This window comes from Barbatula barbatula (genome assembly GCF_947034865.1).
Source record: "Barbatula barbatula genome assembly, chromosome: 23".
NCBI lineage: Eukaryota > Metazoa > Chordata > Actinopteri > Cypriniformes > Nemacheilidae > Barbatula > Barbatula barbatula.
In genome coordinates, this window is record NC_136786.1 from 2,347,596 (window position 1) to 2,367,140 (window position 19,545).

Genomic DNA, 19,545 nt, shown 5'->3' on the forward strand with positions numbered 1-19,545 from the left:
CAACCAGGTTGAATTGGACACAGAATACTGTTAAACCCTGAGATCTTGCGGATCCTTGCGGATCTTAAACCTAATAAAAAAGATGTGTGGTATTTGGGCAGAAATAATTTTTTTAAGAATTTGTCAGACGCTTTCATCCAATGTGATTTAAAATGCTGTCAAAGCATTCTATAGATTTGGAAATAAAACCCATTCTCTTGTCATTGCCAACATTATTCCTTTCCATCTGAATAATGTACATGATTCAATAAAAATCAAGCTGAAAACTTATTTAGTTTGGGATTATATTTTAAAAGATAAAAGAATGTACAGTATAATGCAATGTAAGTGGATTTTGGATAAAAGCGTTTGCCAAATGCATACATTTAAATGTATAAATAGCCATTTATAGCCATATATGTTGGTTTTCTTTCTTTAGGATATGTGGGCATTTAACTTGACATTCAATTTTGCCTCATGTTCTCTGTACGTCAGGTGTAACTCGTCCTACAGTTACGGTTCTGTCAGCGTCCAGTGAAGAGATCTCCAGTAAGCAGACAGCAACACTGATGTGTGTGGTCAGCAAGGGCTTCCCTTCAGACTGGAGCTTGAGCTGGAAGGTGGACGGGAACAGCAGGTCTCAGGAGAACAGCGCTGGACTCCTGCAGAAGAACGGTCTGTACAGCTGGAGCAGCAGTCTGACTCTCTCTGAACACGACTGGATCAAGAGCGTCTCAGTGAGCTGTGAGGCCACACGAGGAGACCAGACAGTCACTGGACAAGTGAAGAGAGATCAGTGTTCTCAATAGATCCTCTGTCTTCTGCTCTCTTCTTCTCATTCATGTCTCACCACAGTGGCTTTCTATTCATATGTGCTTCATTCATTCAGTGCTGATTATCTTTTGCTAAGATTCAATAAAGGTTACATTTATTTTGTTGATTCTTGTTGTCTCTTTTAGTTTTGAGAAATGTGTTGTGTCACTTCATTGTTTCAATTCCCATTAATAAAAATAAACGTCAGTCAATGAAGCAAGAACACACCTGCAGATAAACTGACCCAAGACTAAACCAGGGGCAACCTCCTACATATGATCTTCTCATGAATGTCTTGAATTACAGTACAATGATGTAAACGTAGAAATAAGAATATATACAGTATACATTGAAAGAGAACTGTATCAAATGTGTAGAGAAAATTGTGAGTTTGTAGTGTTGAATGGATTAAAGGAACATGAAACATCTGCTCTGTTGTGAGAGGAACAGAATCTCTCACCCTGAAGATGCAAATCTGAGTTTCAGTCTATTGTCAATCACTCCACGCTGCCAATGCAAATGTGATTTTCACACTAAACCAAAAATAAACTAACCCAAGTACTTTAACTTGTCAAAACATGAATAGTATTTCCACAGTTAAATGGCTCTGAAGGGTTAAGAAGTTTAATAAGATATTTTTATGGGCCCTAATAATCATTTACATTTATCCATTTGGCAGACGCTTTAATCCAAAGCGACTCACATTCCATTATTCTATACATTTGATTCTAAGTATGTGCAATTCCCTGGGATCAAACCCACAACCTTGGCATTTTGCTAGTGCCATGCTCTAACCACTAAACTACAGGAAAGCAATTCACTAATAACTTCAATTATTACAGAAGATATGGCACCGAGGTTTCACCAAAAACACATTTCCACGGCTACACATTCAGGGTGTATATCTCCAACAACTTAAAAATGAACAGCTGTTGCTTATTCATTTTTTTGCACAAGAAGTAATAAATGTAGCAACATGAATAAAATAAATCAAGTGGTACCCATGTAGTTGATTATAATATGTTTTATCCCTAAACAAAAATATATCAGGGAACAAACTGTTTTTTGTCATTGAGCTTAGACTTCAGTTCCTTCACTAAGTCATGGTTGGTCTGTAATTCTGGTGCTGTGGTGGTTATGCGCTCTGGCTTAGGTTGTATAATGGGCCTGCGCCTCGACTCAGGTAGTATACTGGTCCTAGATGTGACAGTCCCAAACTTTGGTGCAATTGAGGTTCTGAGCTGTGACTCCGGTGATGTTGAGGGCCTGAGCTGTGACTTGGGTGATGTTGAGGGCCTGAGCTGTGACTTGGGTGATGTTGAGGTCCTGAGCTGTGGCTCTGATGATGTTGAGGTCCTGAGCTGTGACATAGGTGATGTTGAGGTGCTGGGCTGTGACTCCGGTGCTATTGTGGTCCTGAGCTGTGACTCTGGTGCTGTTGAGGTCCTGAGCTCTAGCTTTGGTGGCATAATGGCTCTGCGCCTTGACTCAGGTAGTATACTGGTCCTGGAGGAGACAGTCCCAAACTTTAGTGCCATTGAATTCCTGAGCTGTGACTCCGGTTCTGTTGAGGTCCTGGGCCGTGACTTGGGTGCTGTGGGGGTTGTGTGCTCTGGCTTTGGTGGCATCACGAGCCTGCTCTTTGACTCAGGTGCTACATTAGCCCTAGAGGTGACGGTCCCAAACTTTGTTACTGTGGAGGTCCCGAACCGTGAGTCTGGTGCTGTGGAGGTCTTGGGTCCTGACTCTGGTGTTGTGGAGGTCCCAGGCCATGATTCTGGTGGCAGCATGATGGACCTACGCTTTGATTCTGCTGTAACAGTCCCATACGTTGACTTTGATGCTGTGAAGCCATACCTCTGGAACACTGACTCTACGTTGGGCCAGGGCGGTGGCTCTGATGCTGTGGTGGACCTTGCCCCTGATTTCGGTAATGTTGAGAATCCTGTATTTAATGCTATTGATAATGGCCTGAGTCGTGGCTTTGGTGGTGTGGGGGGCCAGACCTGTGGCTTTGATGTTGTAGGTGTGTAGGCACTTGGCTGGAACCCCACTGAGGACCACCTGGGTCGTAGCACTGTCTTGGACTTTAACTCTAGTACTGCAAAGGAAAGCACATGCTCTGTGGTGACTATTATTCAGTCGAGCCTTTATTGAAGCTGAGAACATTTAAAAAACATGAGTGAGAATGTTATGAGTTTTAAACTGAAATAAAAATCATGAGGTAATCAAAGTGCTTTGTGTTTGCGTCGACCCAAATGGGCTCCTGCATCACAAATATTTTGCTGCAAAGACAAGAACATGCACGATTCACTTTCATCTAAAAACATAGTATTAACAAACTTGTTTACCATTTATGCAAAAATAGTCTGTCTGTTCTGTGCTGTAAACCGCTGATTCCATTCACAAAAGGGAACATGAGTACATTGATTTGTAATCTCCAGGACTTCTACCATATATTTTATATGTCCCCATTAAATAAATCTTCATGTTTACCTTTTAACATGTTTCCCATATCGTCAACAGAGAAGAGTGAAGTCAAGCCAGATATATCCACAGGTATGTCAGGACCAGAGAAATACTGGAATCTCTACAGACACACAACATAAAGTACAAATGTACTTTTTGAGCTCTGAGTGGTGTAGATTATACAATCCTTTTTCTTTAGCAACATCATCATGATAACAAACATTTAACATCAATTCAACAACATCCAAGTTAGTGTGAGTTGTCTGAGCAAAACGGAAATACATATACGAGTGCTAAATTCATACCTTGCGACATGTCAAAAACTTCAAATCTCATTGGTTCCTGCGTGTCATGAAACAAAAGTATATGATAACTAAGCACGAGAACCAATGATATTTGAAGTTCAAATGCAATGAAGTTCAAATCAGAGCATTTTAGAAAAAGCTATCTGGAATGACATGAAGATAATGATTTGAATTATTTATTTAAATGAGAAATAAAATTGCTCGAAATAAAACATCACTTTAGTTATTTTTCTATCACCTGCAGGAATTGGATGTGATCACGTGTGTTCAAAACCTCGTCCAGTTCAGCATCTCTTCTCTTCATGTAATCCATCTCTTTCTCCAGTTGCTCCGCGCGTCTTTCAGCTAGACTCTCTGTCTGTGCGGACCACTGTTATGACACAAATCACATCTCACGTCTACTGCACAGTCTGTGAAAAACACTGAACTTCACTGAGACCAAATATCTCTTCTCAGCTCACCTTATGACTCTTCACCTTTTCTCTTAATTGCTGAAGATGTCCTTTTCTAAATCTTATATAATTCTGGAGGTTTCTCTGTGATATTTTCAGCTGTTCCTGTTAACAAAATAATTTTGCTTTGTTTTGATTTGTTTATTGATCCTGGGATCTGTCTGCCTCTTTCCCCAGAAGAAATATCTGAGATGCAGTTGAGATGTCTACTTTTTTCTTAGGAACCTTAGGAATCAAAATTATTTTTTACATGAAATGTAAATGCATAATTTATTCATACCTGTTTCTCTTTCCTCTCTTCTTCAGCTGGTACAGTATCGTGTTTTTTGTGCTCATCTCTTGTACAAAGAGAACAAATAAGCTGCTGGTCGCTACGACAGAAGACGTCCAGATGTTTGTTATGTTGACGACAGATGCTATCCTGAAGGCTAGTGGCCTCAATCACCTCGTGTGCTTTACCCCAGTAATCCTTTTCATGACGTTCAAAATGAGCATGACAATAAGATTTCAAACACATCAGACAGGACTTGACAGCTTTAAGTTTTTTCCCGATGCACATGTCACACACATTTCCATCTCTAGGGTAAGACTGAACGGGATCAGCGGCATGGAGCTTAATCTGCTTCAGTTTCTCTATCATTTCAGTCAGAATGATGTTTTTACCAAAATCAGGTCTGGGAGTGAAGACCCTTCTGCAGTGAGGGCAACTGTAGACTCCCGTCTGATCCCAGCAGTCTGTAATACAGCGCATACAGTAACTGTGTCCACAGGGAGCGGTCACAGGATCGTTCAATAGATCCAGACACACCGGACACGTCAACTGTTCCACAGAAATACTGGCTTCTGCCATTTCCATGCACAGAGAAACAAAGATCCATACAAAAGCTTCTGTGCTATTAAGGACACGTGTATGAGACTCCAGTTAAGAGTTAAAAAATCCACTGTCTGTTTCTGAGAACTGTGGGAGTGCAAACATTCATTTCTTGCGTCAAATCCACAACACGCCTTCACACGCCTGCATCTATTACACTTTGAGAAATATAAACATACAGTGTACATCAGATATAAGAACATTTTAGACTTGGTAACGGTGTTCAATATCATGTTAGAATTTGTTTTGTTTGGCTCCCAGGTTGGGTTAATTCACATTTATGCAAAAATATCTTTCTTTAATGACACTTGACTGTATTAAAAAAACAATTCCTATTCGGACCTTTTGTACATGTCACTAGCAAAAACTGAAAAGTGCACATTACTTTAAAAACATTGTAGTTTGTAACCTACACTGTTAGATGTCGCTGTAGATTAGCAGCACATTACTGTAAAAATCAACAGTACAATACTGCATCTGTATATTACAGTAAAATACTGCAGCTCATAATGCATTCTGGGTAATTTTCATTGAGCGGGAAACTTTTACAGTAAATTTTGGTCTCGCTGTAACCTCGCTGTAGCTTTGCTGTAACGTGTAACGAAAGTGCGCCACAACGTCATCACGTCAAATCACACAGAGCCCATCCTGGCTGCAGCTGGAGGAGGATAATCGATTTCTGGCAGTTTGGTAAGTTTTTAGTTTGGTTTATTTTATGTGTTTCATACAAAAAAATATTTTGTTTTTGTATTTTGCACAACAGTTTGTCACAGTGTTGTTTTAAACGTGGAATGAGAGAGATATGGTCGCCAACAAACGTTGCTTCTACCTCAGAAATTAAACTAAGTCAGCCCACTGCTTAAACCCGTTTTACACATCTCACTTAATGAATGTAGGATTATTTCAACCATTTATGAGGGTTTTGGTGAGTTTATTTTCTGTCGAATAGATGAAGTTCGTTTATAATGGCAAGCTAGGTAAACCGACTTGTATTTGGTAATAGATAAACTCGCGTTTGTGTTCAAATAAAATAATCTTTGACCAATTCAACTAAGATTCCTCCTAAATAAATCTCATACGAAATAACAAAGTCACTGTAAAGTAGCCCACACAGCTACCAAACTGCTTCACACAAAATGAAACGTCATATTTAACTGTGATGAGTGCGATCCATACAGATTTCATTACTAACAGATTTATAAATGTGTTTGCGGCGCTTATTTCTGTATTTACGGTATATCCGCAGAAGCAGATATGTTGTTCTTTAGAGTGTTTTATATTCAGTTGGGCAAAAAGTTTTGTATGACAATATATTTGTAGCGATATTGCTTCCAACACCTCAAATCAATGCTCGTACTTTGCTAAAGAGCGCTGCTGACTCCGCCTTTACGTAATGACGCTGTACGGAAAGAGGAGCGCGATCAGCTTTAAATGCATTTCCAAAAACACATTGATTTTCGCTACACCGACGGTATAGAAATGCAATCCCAAATATTTGAACTCTTAATGTTAATGTATACAGGGGAAAACATTTAAATGATCATTTTGCTACATTTTTGATTGACTATCTTAAGCGTATATAATAAACAGAATGGTTTCTAAATTTCAGCAAGTAACATATCATTATATATTTCTTCTTACAGCTCTAACGTCACAGTTTGGTCCACTTTTGCACCCTGGGCTTATGAGTTTCTGTAAGTATTGACCATGTATTTATAATACAACTTTTATTCAAATTTGTTTCTGGTTTTACTTCGGACTTTTTAGTAACACTTACAAAAAGGTTCTATTTGTTAACATAGGATGTTAATACATTTTAACATTTGGCAATACATTTTTAAATCAATCAATTTATCTCTGTTCACATTAGTTAATTCATAATGAATTCTCAAATATTATTAATGTTAAGAAAATATATTGTTCATTGTTAGATCATATTATCTAAACCATTAATAAATGTTATGGAATAAAACCTTATAGTAAAGTGTTACTTAATTTTCTTTCACCATTTACTTCACAATTTGTACTTAATTCAATGGCTAACAGATTTTGTTATTTTTGGCTTTTTGTGTTACAGTCTCACCATTGATATTTTGGCTGGATTTGGTCATTTTTAAACCAAGCAAGTCATCCCAGGATGTCCAGTTACAACTGCAAGTCATGTAGTTTCTCGACAAAAATACCCACACACACACACAACACTCTCACACACACACACACACACAACACTCTCACACACCCGCACACAACACTCTCACACAGCACCACACAACACTCTCACACAACACTCTCACACACCCGCACACAACACTCTCATACACACACAACCCTCTCACACAGCCCCACACAACACTCTCACACACAACACTGTCACTCTCACACAGCCACACACAACACTCTCACACAGCACCACACAACACTCTCACACAGCCCCACACAACACTCTCACACACAACACTCACACACAACACTCTCACACAGCCACACACAACACTGTCACTCTCACACAGCCACACACAACACTGTCACTCTCACACAGCCACACACAACACTCTAACACACGACACTCAGTTTGAATGGAACATTTTAACTACAGACCAGTGTTTTCTGTCACTTTGTTGCTATTGTTTGTTTTGATATGTAATGTATGAATATTTTTGCTCACTTAAATGTTGTAATATATATAGTAGTCAACATTTGAAGGAAGTCAAAAAAGTTACAAGAATAGGTATTGTTCTCGCCTTTTTGATCCACTTTAAATGTTGACTACTGTACATAGTCATTATATGTTGTTAATGTAATACATCATTCTTCAATACTGTTTTAAATGTTTTAATACTTTTTGTTTCAATGAAATGATTCAATAAAAAATTTGCCTGGATTGCCTTTTGATTCATAATGTCAAGTATAGCAGTTTTATAATATTAATAACTACAGATTTATATCCAAACTAGCTAAAATATATAATAATATTTGTAATTATTGCCAATACGAAATAAAGAGTAATTTGTCAATATAGGTATTACAGTAAATTGCAGTAAAAATATAGTAAAAATACAGTAAAGTACTGTGTTGTATCTATACAGCAATATTTTTTGTACTGTAGTAATCTATTACAGTACAGCACTGTAAATCAAAATACAGTAACTTACTGGCAACCGTGCTGCCAGTAACGTACTGTAAAAATACAAGCAAATCGTTAACAGTGTATTTAGGAAATAAAACCATTAAAAGAATTCTAAACATTTAAAAACAGGCCCACATAAAGCTTTTATATGGACCAAATTCCACCCCTTGTCTTTAAAGAGACGAATAGCGACATCTTCAGGACCAGAAGCGAATCACAGATAATATTCACATCCTCTGAAAGCAGGATTCAGGGATTCTTACTACTACTAGTCTTCTCCAATATATTTCACTTTGTTTGTACAACGGGGATGTTATAACACGTAGCCTATAGTTCATTCATTGCTTAACATGGCGGATTAAAAGTATGTCGTGTTTTGTTCAGACGAAGCGCATAATGACAATCCTAGAATGGCAAGCCGTTTTGACATAAAATACGCCTGGCTGTACTAGCCATAATTTAGTTTTGACTAGTCAAAATTCCAATTCCAGATATCTCTTCTGTAATTTTGATTCGTCGCAATTGGAATTAGTATATCTACAATGTGATTATGACTAGTCATAACAGGCAATGAAGATATCTATAATGTTATTTTGGCTATTCATAATATACATTTGAGATATCTACAATGCTGTTTTGACTAGTCATATTCTTCAATTGACTTTCATTGAAAAATATTTTCAGATATCTACAAATGTGTTTTGACTAGTAGAAACTGCAATTAAAGATATCAATAATTCATTTTGTACTAGGCATAATTCCAATTAGAGATATCTTGATCTAATTCTTACAAGTGATAATTAAATGAGAGATATCTCTAACTGAGTTACCACCAGTAGAAATCATAATTAGAGATCTCTGGAGCTGGTCTTTGACTAGTCATAATCACATTTTATATATCTTTGATGAATAATTTTTAAAGATATCCAATAACACATTTGCAGATATCTGAAAGTAACTTATTACTAGTCTTATTTTAATTGTAGATATCTTGAATAGGATTTTTGACTCGACAAAACTAAATTAGAGATATCTTGAATTGAAATTTTTCTTAGTGATATCTCATTTAAAGATATCTGCAATTTAATTATGAATATCTTCTTTGGATATATCTTCATTTAGCTTGGTGACAGGAAGAATTTCAATATAGATATCTGGAATTAACATTCTAACAAAAATTACTTTATAGATATCTAAAATTCATGCATGCAAATACACTTTTTCCAAGCCCCACCTTAAGCGTTTTTAAACCAATCCTTCCTTGGAAACTGTTGTCATCTGCCATTTTGTCAAATAATTGTATAATAAAGGTCTTACATTTTGTGTTATTCAAACTGCTTCACAAATACACACTATACTTCACAACTTAACCTGCATTAGTAAAACATACTGTATGCATAATGAAACGTACTTATAAAGGCCATCAATGAATGTTAAACTTTAATTCCCTTGTAATCTTCTTCAAAAAAAGTCTTAACCTATTTACCATCAAGTGCTTATTTGTACTTTTTCACGTTTTGGAATATAATTCCTATGTTTTTCACTGATGTCTCTTCAAAATATATATAAAAATGAATTACAACAAAACAAACAGTTTGCTGTTCTTTGTCTTTATTGAACATTACACATTGTTTGGTCCGTTTTGTAACATGACTGCAATTTAAATCTCAGCGCTATTCATGTATGCTGGACACCTTTTACCACATGACTGCATCCATATTTATTTAATAATCCCTAAAGTACTTCATTCAGGTCTTTTCTCTCATTGACAATTTACAAACGCTGTCTACCGTTGTTAGCCGTTAGCACTAGGTATTAGGAGGGGCTCTGGCATAGATAAGTAACCCTTATTTTAGTACAGAGTACTATTTTAGTATAGAGATGGAAGGGTCTTTAATACATCCAACTGGAGAAAGCGTAACAGCTAACAAAACCCATAGACATCCATTTAGAAAACTGGCCTGTTGTCTCCATTGCTGTGTTCCAATGAAGCCAAGGTGATAGCATTAGCAGTTGTGCGTTTGGTTTTGGCATGGGGGAGGAGCTGAGGAAATTAAGTCTCACGGCACACAACAGCAGATTCGACTAGGAGCAGGCACAATTCAGATATCTTAAAATATAATTGGGACTAGTGGAAACTGAATTCGAGATATCTTTAAATACTTTGCATATGTGTGATACGATAATTTTAGATATCTATGACGTCATTGCAGATATCTCTAATTATCAATTTGACTAGTGAAATTATAATTATGACTCGTCGAAATACAATTGAAACTATCTAAAATATATTTTATGGATAGTCAAACCAAAGGTTTATATGTCAAAATGGCTTGCCATACCCGCAAGGCCTCGCTTTCCTGGGCACAGGGCTCATCAGTGTGACTCAATGCAAATCAATGCAACGAGCAGCATGGAGAAGCAGCACATTCAAACCACAGTACGGCAGGCCGATTCGTGAATAAAAGTATACAAAACAGGTGTTTTTTTTCTTTTTGTTAATTCACCATGTAATCTGATGTGTATCGTCCTTTTTTATAAATATCTATATGCTTTTTATCTGTGTGCATGCATTGAACCAAATCGAGACCTTGACAATTTAAATCGAATCGAATCAGAATATCTAATCGCCCAGCCCTAGATATTTACCACCTCAAACCCGGAAATAAAGTCTAAATTTTGTGACATTAAAAGTATTTAGTAACATTACAACCTTTATGGTACTAATTAAAATATTTAAAGTATCTATTATACTTTTTATCCACAATCCATCGAAACAAATTGTGCTTACCGTCGTAGAGAAGTGATGGAGAAGTTCAACACCTGCTGGATGACATCAGGTTAATATGTTTTACATCCCACAGTGTATAAAAAAATGAATGATCTTGTACACATCGTTTTGTACATTAATCTTAAATTCCACAGAATCGATGCACTGACATACAGAAGACTAGCTGCAATGTAGCCTAAGGTGAAAGAGAAACTTATGTACAGTAGGTAACGTGATGATTATATAAACATGTTCAAGAGACAAAAGTTCAAGAAATCATTTCCTGGTAAGAAAGTGATGTGCTCTAGATAGCATTCATGTTACAGTATTTACTACTAAAATCAGCAGTAGTTAATATAGATACAATAAAACTACTGGATCAAGACAAATGCAAGTTTTTGCATTTAAACTCAGTTTTTAAACTGTTTTGTCCAGCAATGTTTTGTAATATAAAGCCACAACAACACAAGACAATTAAAGTTATTTTAGTGTAATTACTTTTATTATGTCATGAGCCACATGATGAGAATACAATGTTAAACAATAGCTGGGCACATAGATGGTTATACAATGAATGTTTTAATTTGTTTTATTTCATTAACATTTTTTCATTTAGTTTTTAATCTCAATAAGTAGAATTGTATGTATATTTGGTGCCGCTATTGTCACAAACAACAATTTTTTAGTAGAATTAGCTTTATTAAAAGGAAGAACGTTCTATGATTTTGATGTACTTTTTACATTTATCAAATTACATAAAATAGTAAAGTATGGGTATAGGCCAGGGCTAGTCAACTGGCGGCCCACCAATCATCTTTACCTTGCCCGCCTTAACATTTCAAATAAGTGAGGAGACTTTAAGAATGGCGTGCTTTCAGAAATGACGTATTGAGATGCCACATGTCCAAAACGCTGCTACATTCAATACGAAGGTAATTCCAGCATCTCATAACGATTGATGTCTTATAAAGCGACTTGATCAGTCAACTGGCATCCCACCAATCATCTTTACCTTGCCCGCCTTAACATTTCAAATAAGTGAGGAGACTTTAAGAATGGCGTGCTTTCAGAAATGACGTATTGAGATGCCACATGTCCAAAACGCTGCTACATTCAATACGAAGGTAATTCCAGCATCTCATAACGATTGATGTCTTATAAAGTGACTTGATCTGTCAATTAATTTACAACATTATCGGCAAGCCACAGGCAGTCGGTTTGCGCAAGCGATGTGTCGCGTTCCAAAACGTGTCTTTGCCCTTGAAAGTAACTGCAGGAAGGATACTACGCCACGTGAACTGTTGTCTCAGATAATAGAAAAACTATGTTGTTTTTATTACTGGATTCATTATGTATGATTTAAACAGCTTTATTTACAAAAACAGCTGTTCATCTCCATCCAGTTCTAACACTTCTGAGGATTTGGTCATTTCAGTGCATGGGGCACATGAATGTCTATGACCCAGATAGCACAGGTACATCTGTAAGATGTCTGCTAAAGATCTGGAAAACTTCTGCTGTGTAAAATATCAACTAAACAATGCCTCCCACATCTTGGAAGTACTGGGGGTGAGTAAATTAACAGCAATTTCATTTTTGGGTAAACTAACACATTAAGGATTATGAAAAACAATTATAAAGACAATATACCTTTTAATAAAATATAATGAAAAGGCACAAATACTGGCTTTAGACCTTGTAGGACATATTATCGAACTGATCAGAGATGTAGACAACTTTAATGTTAAAATTAGATATCTGGTCAAAGTTAATTTGATCTCTTTTTAGATTAGATTCAACTTTATTGTCACTACACATATACAAGTACAGTGTAACGAAATGTAGTTTAGGTCTAACCAGAAGTGCAATTAGCAAGTGCAGGATATAAAGTTAGAATAAATACAGAATACAAAATTAGGCTTAAAAGCGTTACTGTCTTGACATGTCAAGCAAACAAACAGTGCTTTACCTTTCGTGAAGTCGCACACAATTTATCTAAAGATCTTAACTATGGCTTTTTCTAAATTCAAGTTGAGGTAGAAACTATCATACATAAATGCACTTGATGAATTTAAAGATCAATGACCAATGACACACCGGACACGTCAACTGTTCCACAGAAATACTGGCTTCTGCCATTTCCCTGCACAGAGAAGCAAAGATCCACACAAAAGCTTCTGTGCTCTTAAGGACACATGTGTGAGACTCCAGTTAAAGGAAGAAATTCCAGTGTCTGTTTCTGAGAACTGTGGGAGTGCAAACATTCATTTCTTGTGTCAAATCCACGACACGCCTTCACACACCTGCATCCAACCATACAGAAATTACATACATCAGATTTCAGAACATTTTAGACGTGGTAAATGGTGTTCAATATCATGTACCAATGTTTTTTGTTTGGCTCCTAGGTTGTAAGTCAACATTTATGCAAAAAATGTGTCTTTATTGACACTGTACTAAGAAAACCATTTCTGTTCTTACCTCTTTACACAAGCATAAACTGCAATATGCAAAATAAAAGATTGTAGTTTATTACCAGCTTAAAACATATTTAACATTAAAATATTGAAAGTATTTATCAACATTAAAAGAGCGTTTGTAAAATGTAAGATGAAAGAGAAACTAATGTAATGCACTTGATGGTTATAAGAATGTGTTCAAGAGACAAAGGTCACGAAATCATTTGCTGCTGATAAAGTGATAAGTGCTCTAGTCTTGAAAAACACCTGTAGTGTAAAAAAACTCCTTTAGTTAATAAAAACCACTCAATCAAGACAAAAAAGTTTTTGCATTTAAACTCAGTTAAAAACTGTGTTGTCCAACAATGTTTAGTAACAACAACATTACATGATGCAACCACAACAACACAAGACTGTGAGATTGAAAGTACAAAGTTATTTTAGTATAATCACTTTTATTATGTTCAAATGATAAGCCACATGAGAATACAATGTTAGACAATAGTTTGACACGCAGATTAAGTGAATGTTTTATCTTATTAACATTTTCCATTTAGTCTTCAATCTCATTAAGTCATATTTTATGTTTATTTGGTGGCGTTATTTTCATAAACAATCATTTCTACCATTAAAATGCTTACGCACATCTTATAATAACATGTTTTCCTTATTTCTATACTGTTTCTTATTTCGGTTTGTTTTCAAATGTAGGCTTATTTAGTAAAAAGTTGCTTTATTGCAACAATGTTAAAGTGTGAAAAGCACAATAGAAACATACATTTAAATTGAAAAGAGATTTGAATTACTTTTATATAGGCCTACTGTAAATAGTAAACACCACAAACAAAGTTCACAGAATTTATTCTGCAGCTCAGTTCTGCATAACCTGCAGATCATAAGCTACACACAAACTTGATTTTGGTGCCTGGATTGTTTTTATTTATTTTTTATTGATTCAGCATATGAAATAAAAGTGAATCGTGTTCAGTATTTTATCTTGAGTTTAACTTCCTGTTCAGTCTCATTCGTATTTTTTTGTCTCATTGACTTTCGGAAGTCGCTCTAAGCTAACAGTTACAGACTGGTGCTTACCACGGTAATCCGCGGCCTGCAATCCTCCTGCACATGATGGTTAACCAAAGAACTCTTCATGACGGAGCTATAAACTTTCTGTCCCTTCCCTGGTTTGCATGTGATATCACTTCCTGTTCCACCTTTGGACACCTCTTGACACTTTCTGCTTTCTGTGTTTATTGCATTGTACTCCCCATGATCCTCAGTGGAAGCTTTGTCATCATCTGCCGTGACGTTTGATGGCTGCGTGTGATTGTTCTGGTCCGGTGGGGGATCTTCTGATGCGGGTGAGATCATCTGGATTTCCTCATAGATGCACTGGTCCGGTTTGGATTGGTCAGATGTGCACATCGATTGATTGTTAGATGTTGTGATTGGTTGATTGGATTGAGTGTCTTGCAGTTGATTGGATGTTTTGGGACTTTGGCCAAAGTCTATTTCATTCTGACCTTCATGAATGCTGGAATTGTTTTCAACATTTTGAGCTTTACGGTTGCTTTCTTGGTCTGATTGTTGATTTTCCAGTGGCAGGAGAAATGCTTTCTTACGGTGGACCGGGACAACCTCACACCATCTTCTGTTTGACAGAAAACACTCTGATTTCAGATTAGTGGAGAACTTTTGTCCATCAGAGTTCCTGGTTTTCTTTTGAGGTTTGTTTGTTTGATTATTTCCCTGATGACCCTTAAACACAGTCAGTGTTGAGATATGATTAATGGAGTGGCTTTCTATGACAATGATGTCATTACGGGAGGATTGTTGTGATGTCACATCCTTCAATTTAGTGTTGGGTGTTGGCGGATGGGCCGACTCTGTGCCGCTGTAGCCATTACTCAAGTGTAGAACAGCTGTATCTGAAAGAAAATAAAAAGATAACAATAAAAATGAGAAATAATATACACTATAGTATAAATTTCATAGAGGCATGATATTAGGATGATTCCAAAGCACCTGTTGTGCACTTGTTGGTATCTGTCTCATTCCCATTGGCTGTAATGAGTCCCAAGCATTGAATGTCGTCTGTGAAGTGTTCTATGACCACACTGAAAGAAACATATGAAAGAAAACTATTTCAGAATATTTTTTTTAATGGAGGCTAGATGTTCACCATTAAATAAATAGTCCACCAAAAAAAACGGTAGGGACCGCATTAATGGTGCTGTGTTTCCTAATTTTCATTTTACTGTATGGACAAAAAGTAGTGTACTGTAAATAGTTTAACACTATAAACATTGTGGTAAATTATTTGTGCATACAGGTCAAACAGGTTTGGAGCAACATGAGCAAACAGGTTTCAGTGCAAACAGGTTTCGATGAACACAGTTTCTTCCTTCAAGATGAAAACACAATGCAGTAGAACTGGAGTAAGTTTTGAATAGCTGTGCCCTTTCAGCTATTCTATATATAATATGTACAAAAGTACATTAAAAGTCCCAGTGAAATAAAAAATTTAATTTTTTAATTAAATATTGCAGCGTTTATTGTTAATAGTCTATCAATGTGGATCATTCTCTTTTTAAAAAAGCTGTTCCCTCAAAATCTTTGTTTAAAATGAGAAAATGTACTTCCTTCCTGTAATGACTAATAAGGAAACGTTTGTGAAACTCCTGTCTGTTTCTGAAAACTGTGGGAGTGCAAACATTCATTTCTTGTGTCAAATCCATTACAGGAAATATCTAACATACATCAGATTTCAGAAGATTTTAGACTTTGTAACAGTGTTCAATAACTTAATTCATGTAAAAATGTTTTTTGTTTGGCTCCTAGGTTGTAAGTTAACATTTTTGCCAAAATATTTTTCTTTATTGACACTGTACTAAGAAAACTATTTCTGTTCTGAACTCTTTACATGTCACATGACACAAGTATAACCTGCAAAATGCACATTAAAACATATTTGTAACTTGAAACATATTTAAGAAATAAATAATAATTTTTTTTTTAGACAAAACTGTCATGTTCAGCCACTGCATGTCAGGTTTTTCTAGTCTTAGGTCAGGATCATGACAGTACAACGTGTTTTGTGTGGAGAGAAACACATCATTAATGTGCTTCCATTTAGTGTTTCATTCCCCACACCGGCCTTGTAGATTATCCTTTGTTAGTCTCCCTATACAATGCCCTTGGGTTTGCTGTCCTGTGCTGAATTGTTTTGTATTTACCTACCTCTCTTCTTGTGTTCCTGTTACCTTGACCCTTTCAATCCCTTGCCTTGGACTGTTAATTATTATTTGGTCCTGTCATTTAGAAGTAAGTCTTGTATCCTGTGTTCTCGTTTTTGCCCCATTGCGGGAAGTATTTTTTTCTTGTTTGTATTTTAGTTTCGTTACAGTTTTACCCCATTGTGGCTTTTTTTTATTATTAAAAGTCATCCGCGTATGCACTGCTGCCTGCTCTCGGGTTCTTCCCCTCCATATCGTGACAAAAACAAAAATAATTAAATACATCATAATCACACTCGAGCTAAAATGCAGCACATATATGCACACACATGCACATCCCATAATGCACAAAGAAATGCAGCAATTTGCATTATCGAGATTATAAAAACTGGTACTAGAACTTGAGTAAGTTTTAAATGGCTGTGCCCTTTCAGCTTTTCTATATATAATATGTACAAAAGTACATTTAAAGATTACAATGCCTTTTTCAAATGAAATATTCCATCGTTTATTGTAAATAGTCAATCAATGTGGGTCATTCTCTTTTTAAAAATGGTGTTTCCTCATAATCTTTTAAAATCTGAAAATTAACTTCCTGTAATGACTATCCATCTTAGATGAGGTTTGTTAGACGGCTTGGGCGGAGCATCCGTTAACTCCTCCCCTTCAACTGTCAGTCTGCTGGCAGTTCCATTTCAAAATGCAACGGCTGTTTTTATACATCCAATCAAATTGCAGAGAAAGAAGAAATTTCTTATTCTAAATTCCATTTTACTCTGAAATGCGTCAAAATACACAAGTAAAAATTATCGCAACTTCTGGTTCTCAGAGACTTTAAAGGGATAGTTCACCTCAAAATGAAAATTTTTCATTATTTATTCATCTTCATGTCCTTTTAAACCTGAATGACTTTCTTTCTTCTGAAGAACACAAAAGAAGACATTTTGAAGAACATTGATAACCAAACAATATTGCCCTCCATTTTCTCCTCCATTGTATGAACATAAAACCACTGAAACATTTCCCTAAATATCTTCTTTTGTGTTCCACATACAGGGTTTAAACCACATAATGAATGGTGAATAATGGACTAATTTTGTTACTGTACATTGAATTGTTTTTTAAATGTCGGTGTAGTTTGTGTAAATGTTCATACCTTAGAGGTCTGTCTTCACGCTCCATGTGTCTGACTTTACTTTCTTGTCTCTGAGAGGCCATGGCGAGGTCACAGTCAGACTCACCGTTCGTGACACATGAAGCTTCAGGCTCGAGCTGTAACATGCATTCATGCACACATGCACAAAAATATCTCATTTATAATCATGGGTGGATTTATTTAACTCTGTGTATGGTTGGTTATAGCTGGTTAGCACAAGCAGCACTTTATTATAAAGCAAGAAAGATTCTTTAACTATTGACAGCCATTCAAAAGCAGCTAGGGAGGGACGATAAATTGTCATTTTTGGTCATTTTTAATGTTTTCGTATAGGACGATAATAAAATTTAGGCCGATATATACAACCCGAATTCCGGAAAAGTTGGATAAAAAACCTGAATAAAATTATCAACTAAAGGAATTTCAAATCAAATAAGCCAATATTTTATTCACAATAGAACATAGATAACATAGCAAATGTTTAAACTGAGAAATTGTACACTTTTATCCACTAAATTTGTTCATTTAAGATGTAATGCCTGCTACAGGTCTCAAAAAAGTTGGGATGGGGCAACAAATGGCTAAAAAAGCAAGCAGTTTTGAAAAGATTCAGCTGGGAGAACATCTAGTGACTAGCTAAGTTCATTGATATCATCTGTGACATGATGAGCTATAAAAGGATGTCTTAGACAAGCAGAGTCTCGCTGCACGCTGCTCAAAGTTCAAATCCAGTACAGTACAATACAATACAGTACTGTCTTTCTGTCATGATCATTCGCTTACTACTTTTAGCAAAACATTGTTGAAGATAGATATTTATTAGGAACAAAAGCATTGTTTGAGGCCGTATGCTGTCTGAATGCTTCCTGTCTTGAGACCTGTTAGACTTGTCGCTATTGAGAACACCTTTCTGGGTTGCTCTGGAAGAACATCTATAATAAAAAAAATATAATTTATATAAAATAATTTAAATAAAAGTTAAAGAATCTTGAAATAGTGGGCTTGCTATATGATTTTCAGGGGAAAAAAGAATTTTCAGTCTCAGAAAATGTTATATTTATATTTTAAGGTACTGTATATCGGCCAATATATTGCTTATCATCTTCCAATGTTCAATAACTATCGGTTACAGTCCAAAATGTAAATACCGGTGCATCCCTAAAAGCAATATACCTTATAAATCACAAACATTATGTGAGACCCTGCACCATAAATTTGACTTTTGCAATTGTCAACGTTCCGTTTCACCTGCTTATTTGAGTTTTTTTTAACTTGCCTTGCCTGTACTATTTGTTCACAAATACTTGAAACATCATGATTAAACTGCTTCAAATTCTGTAAATGAACCTCAACAGGAAGCTTCCATAAAAAAAACTCGACAGTACCTGCTGCTGATGGTGTATCCATCCCTTCCCATCAGTCTTTGCAGGAAACTCGTTCTGTTTGTTGGGATTTTCTCTCTCTTCTGGCAAATCCGCCCAGCGACAGCGTCTGGTCTTGTCAGTCATCTCATGCGTCATTCTGCTGGTTTTTTTGGGGATCTTGCTGTTCTTCAGAGCTGACTGCTGGTGGATCTGTTCATGGTCTTCTACAAAGATGTGCTCGGCCATTAGTGATGTCGGAAGGGTTGATGTGACGACGCGTGTCAGTCGCAGTGGCTCCTGAGGGGATTCGTTGGAGAGTTTGCTGTCATATTCAAAGTTGCTCCTGCTGTCACTGGCGGAGATCTCTTGGGGGTCTCTTGTATAATTGTGGTGATATTTCATGAAGTCCTTCTGCTGCTCCTGTTGAGTCACACATTCCTGTTACACAAGAGTTCAGTGTGTGTGTGTGTTGACCTTCTTAAAAACAAGCTCCATTGCCATCATGTGGCGATAAATAAAAATGATGATGTTATTATGTGAACGT

The 19,545-nt window shown here is 36.3% G+C and overlaps 2 protein-coding genes across 2 annotated transcripts; both read right to left on the minus strand.

The window, feature by feature from the left end:
- Positions 1 to 1,400: 1,400 nt before the first annotated feature.
- Positions 1,401 to 11,011, minus strand: LOC306912182 (uncharacterized protein). The gene is made up of 6 exons (XM_079488112.1): positions 10,808 to 11,011; positions 4,299 to 5,047; positions 4,028 to 4,123; positions 3,805 to 3,936; positions 3,289 to 3,382; positions 1,401 to 2,893 (listed from the first exon to the last, which is right to left on the minus strand). The coding sequence occupies exons 2-6, from the start codon at positions 4,872 to 4,874 to the stop codon at positions 1,839 to 1,841; spliced, it is 1,953 nt and encodes a 650-aa protein (XP_079344238.1). The 5' UTR covers positions 4,875 to 5,047; positions 10,808 to 11,011; the 3' UTR covers positions 1,401 to 1,838.
- Positions 11,012 to 13,687: 2,676 nt separating this feature from the next.
- LOC306912193 (uncharacterized protein) lies at positions 13,688 to 19,461 on the minus strand. Its single transcript, XM_079488138.1, has 4 exons — positions 19,023 to 19,461; positions 17,638 to 17,753; positions 15,271 to 15,362; positions 13,688 to 15,173 (listed from the first exon to the last, which is right to left on the minus strand). The coding sequence occupies exons 1-4, from the start codon at positions 19,401 to 19,403 to the stop codon at positions 14,320 to 14,322; spliced, it is 1,443 nt and encodes a 480-aa protein (XP_079344264.1). The 5' UTR covers positions 19,404 to 19,461; the 3' UTR covers positions 13,688 to 14,319.
- Between the last annotated feature and the right edge of the window lie 84 nt (positions 19,462 to 19,545).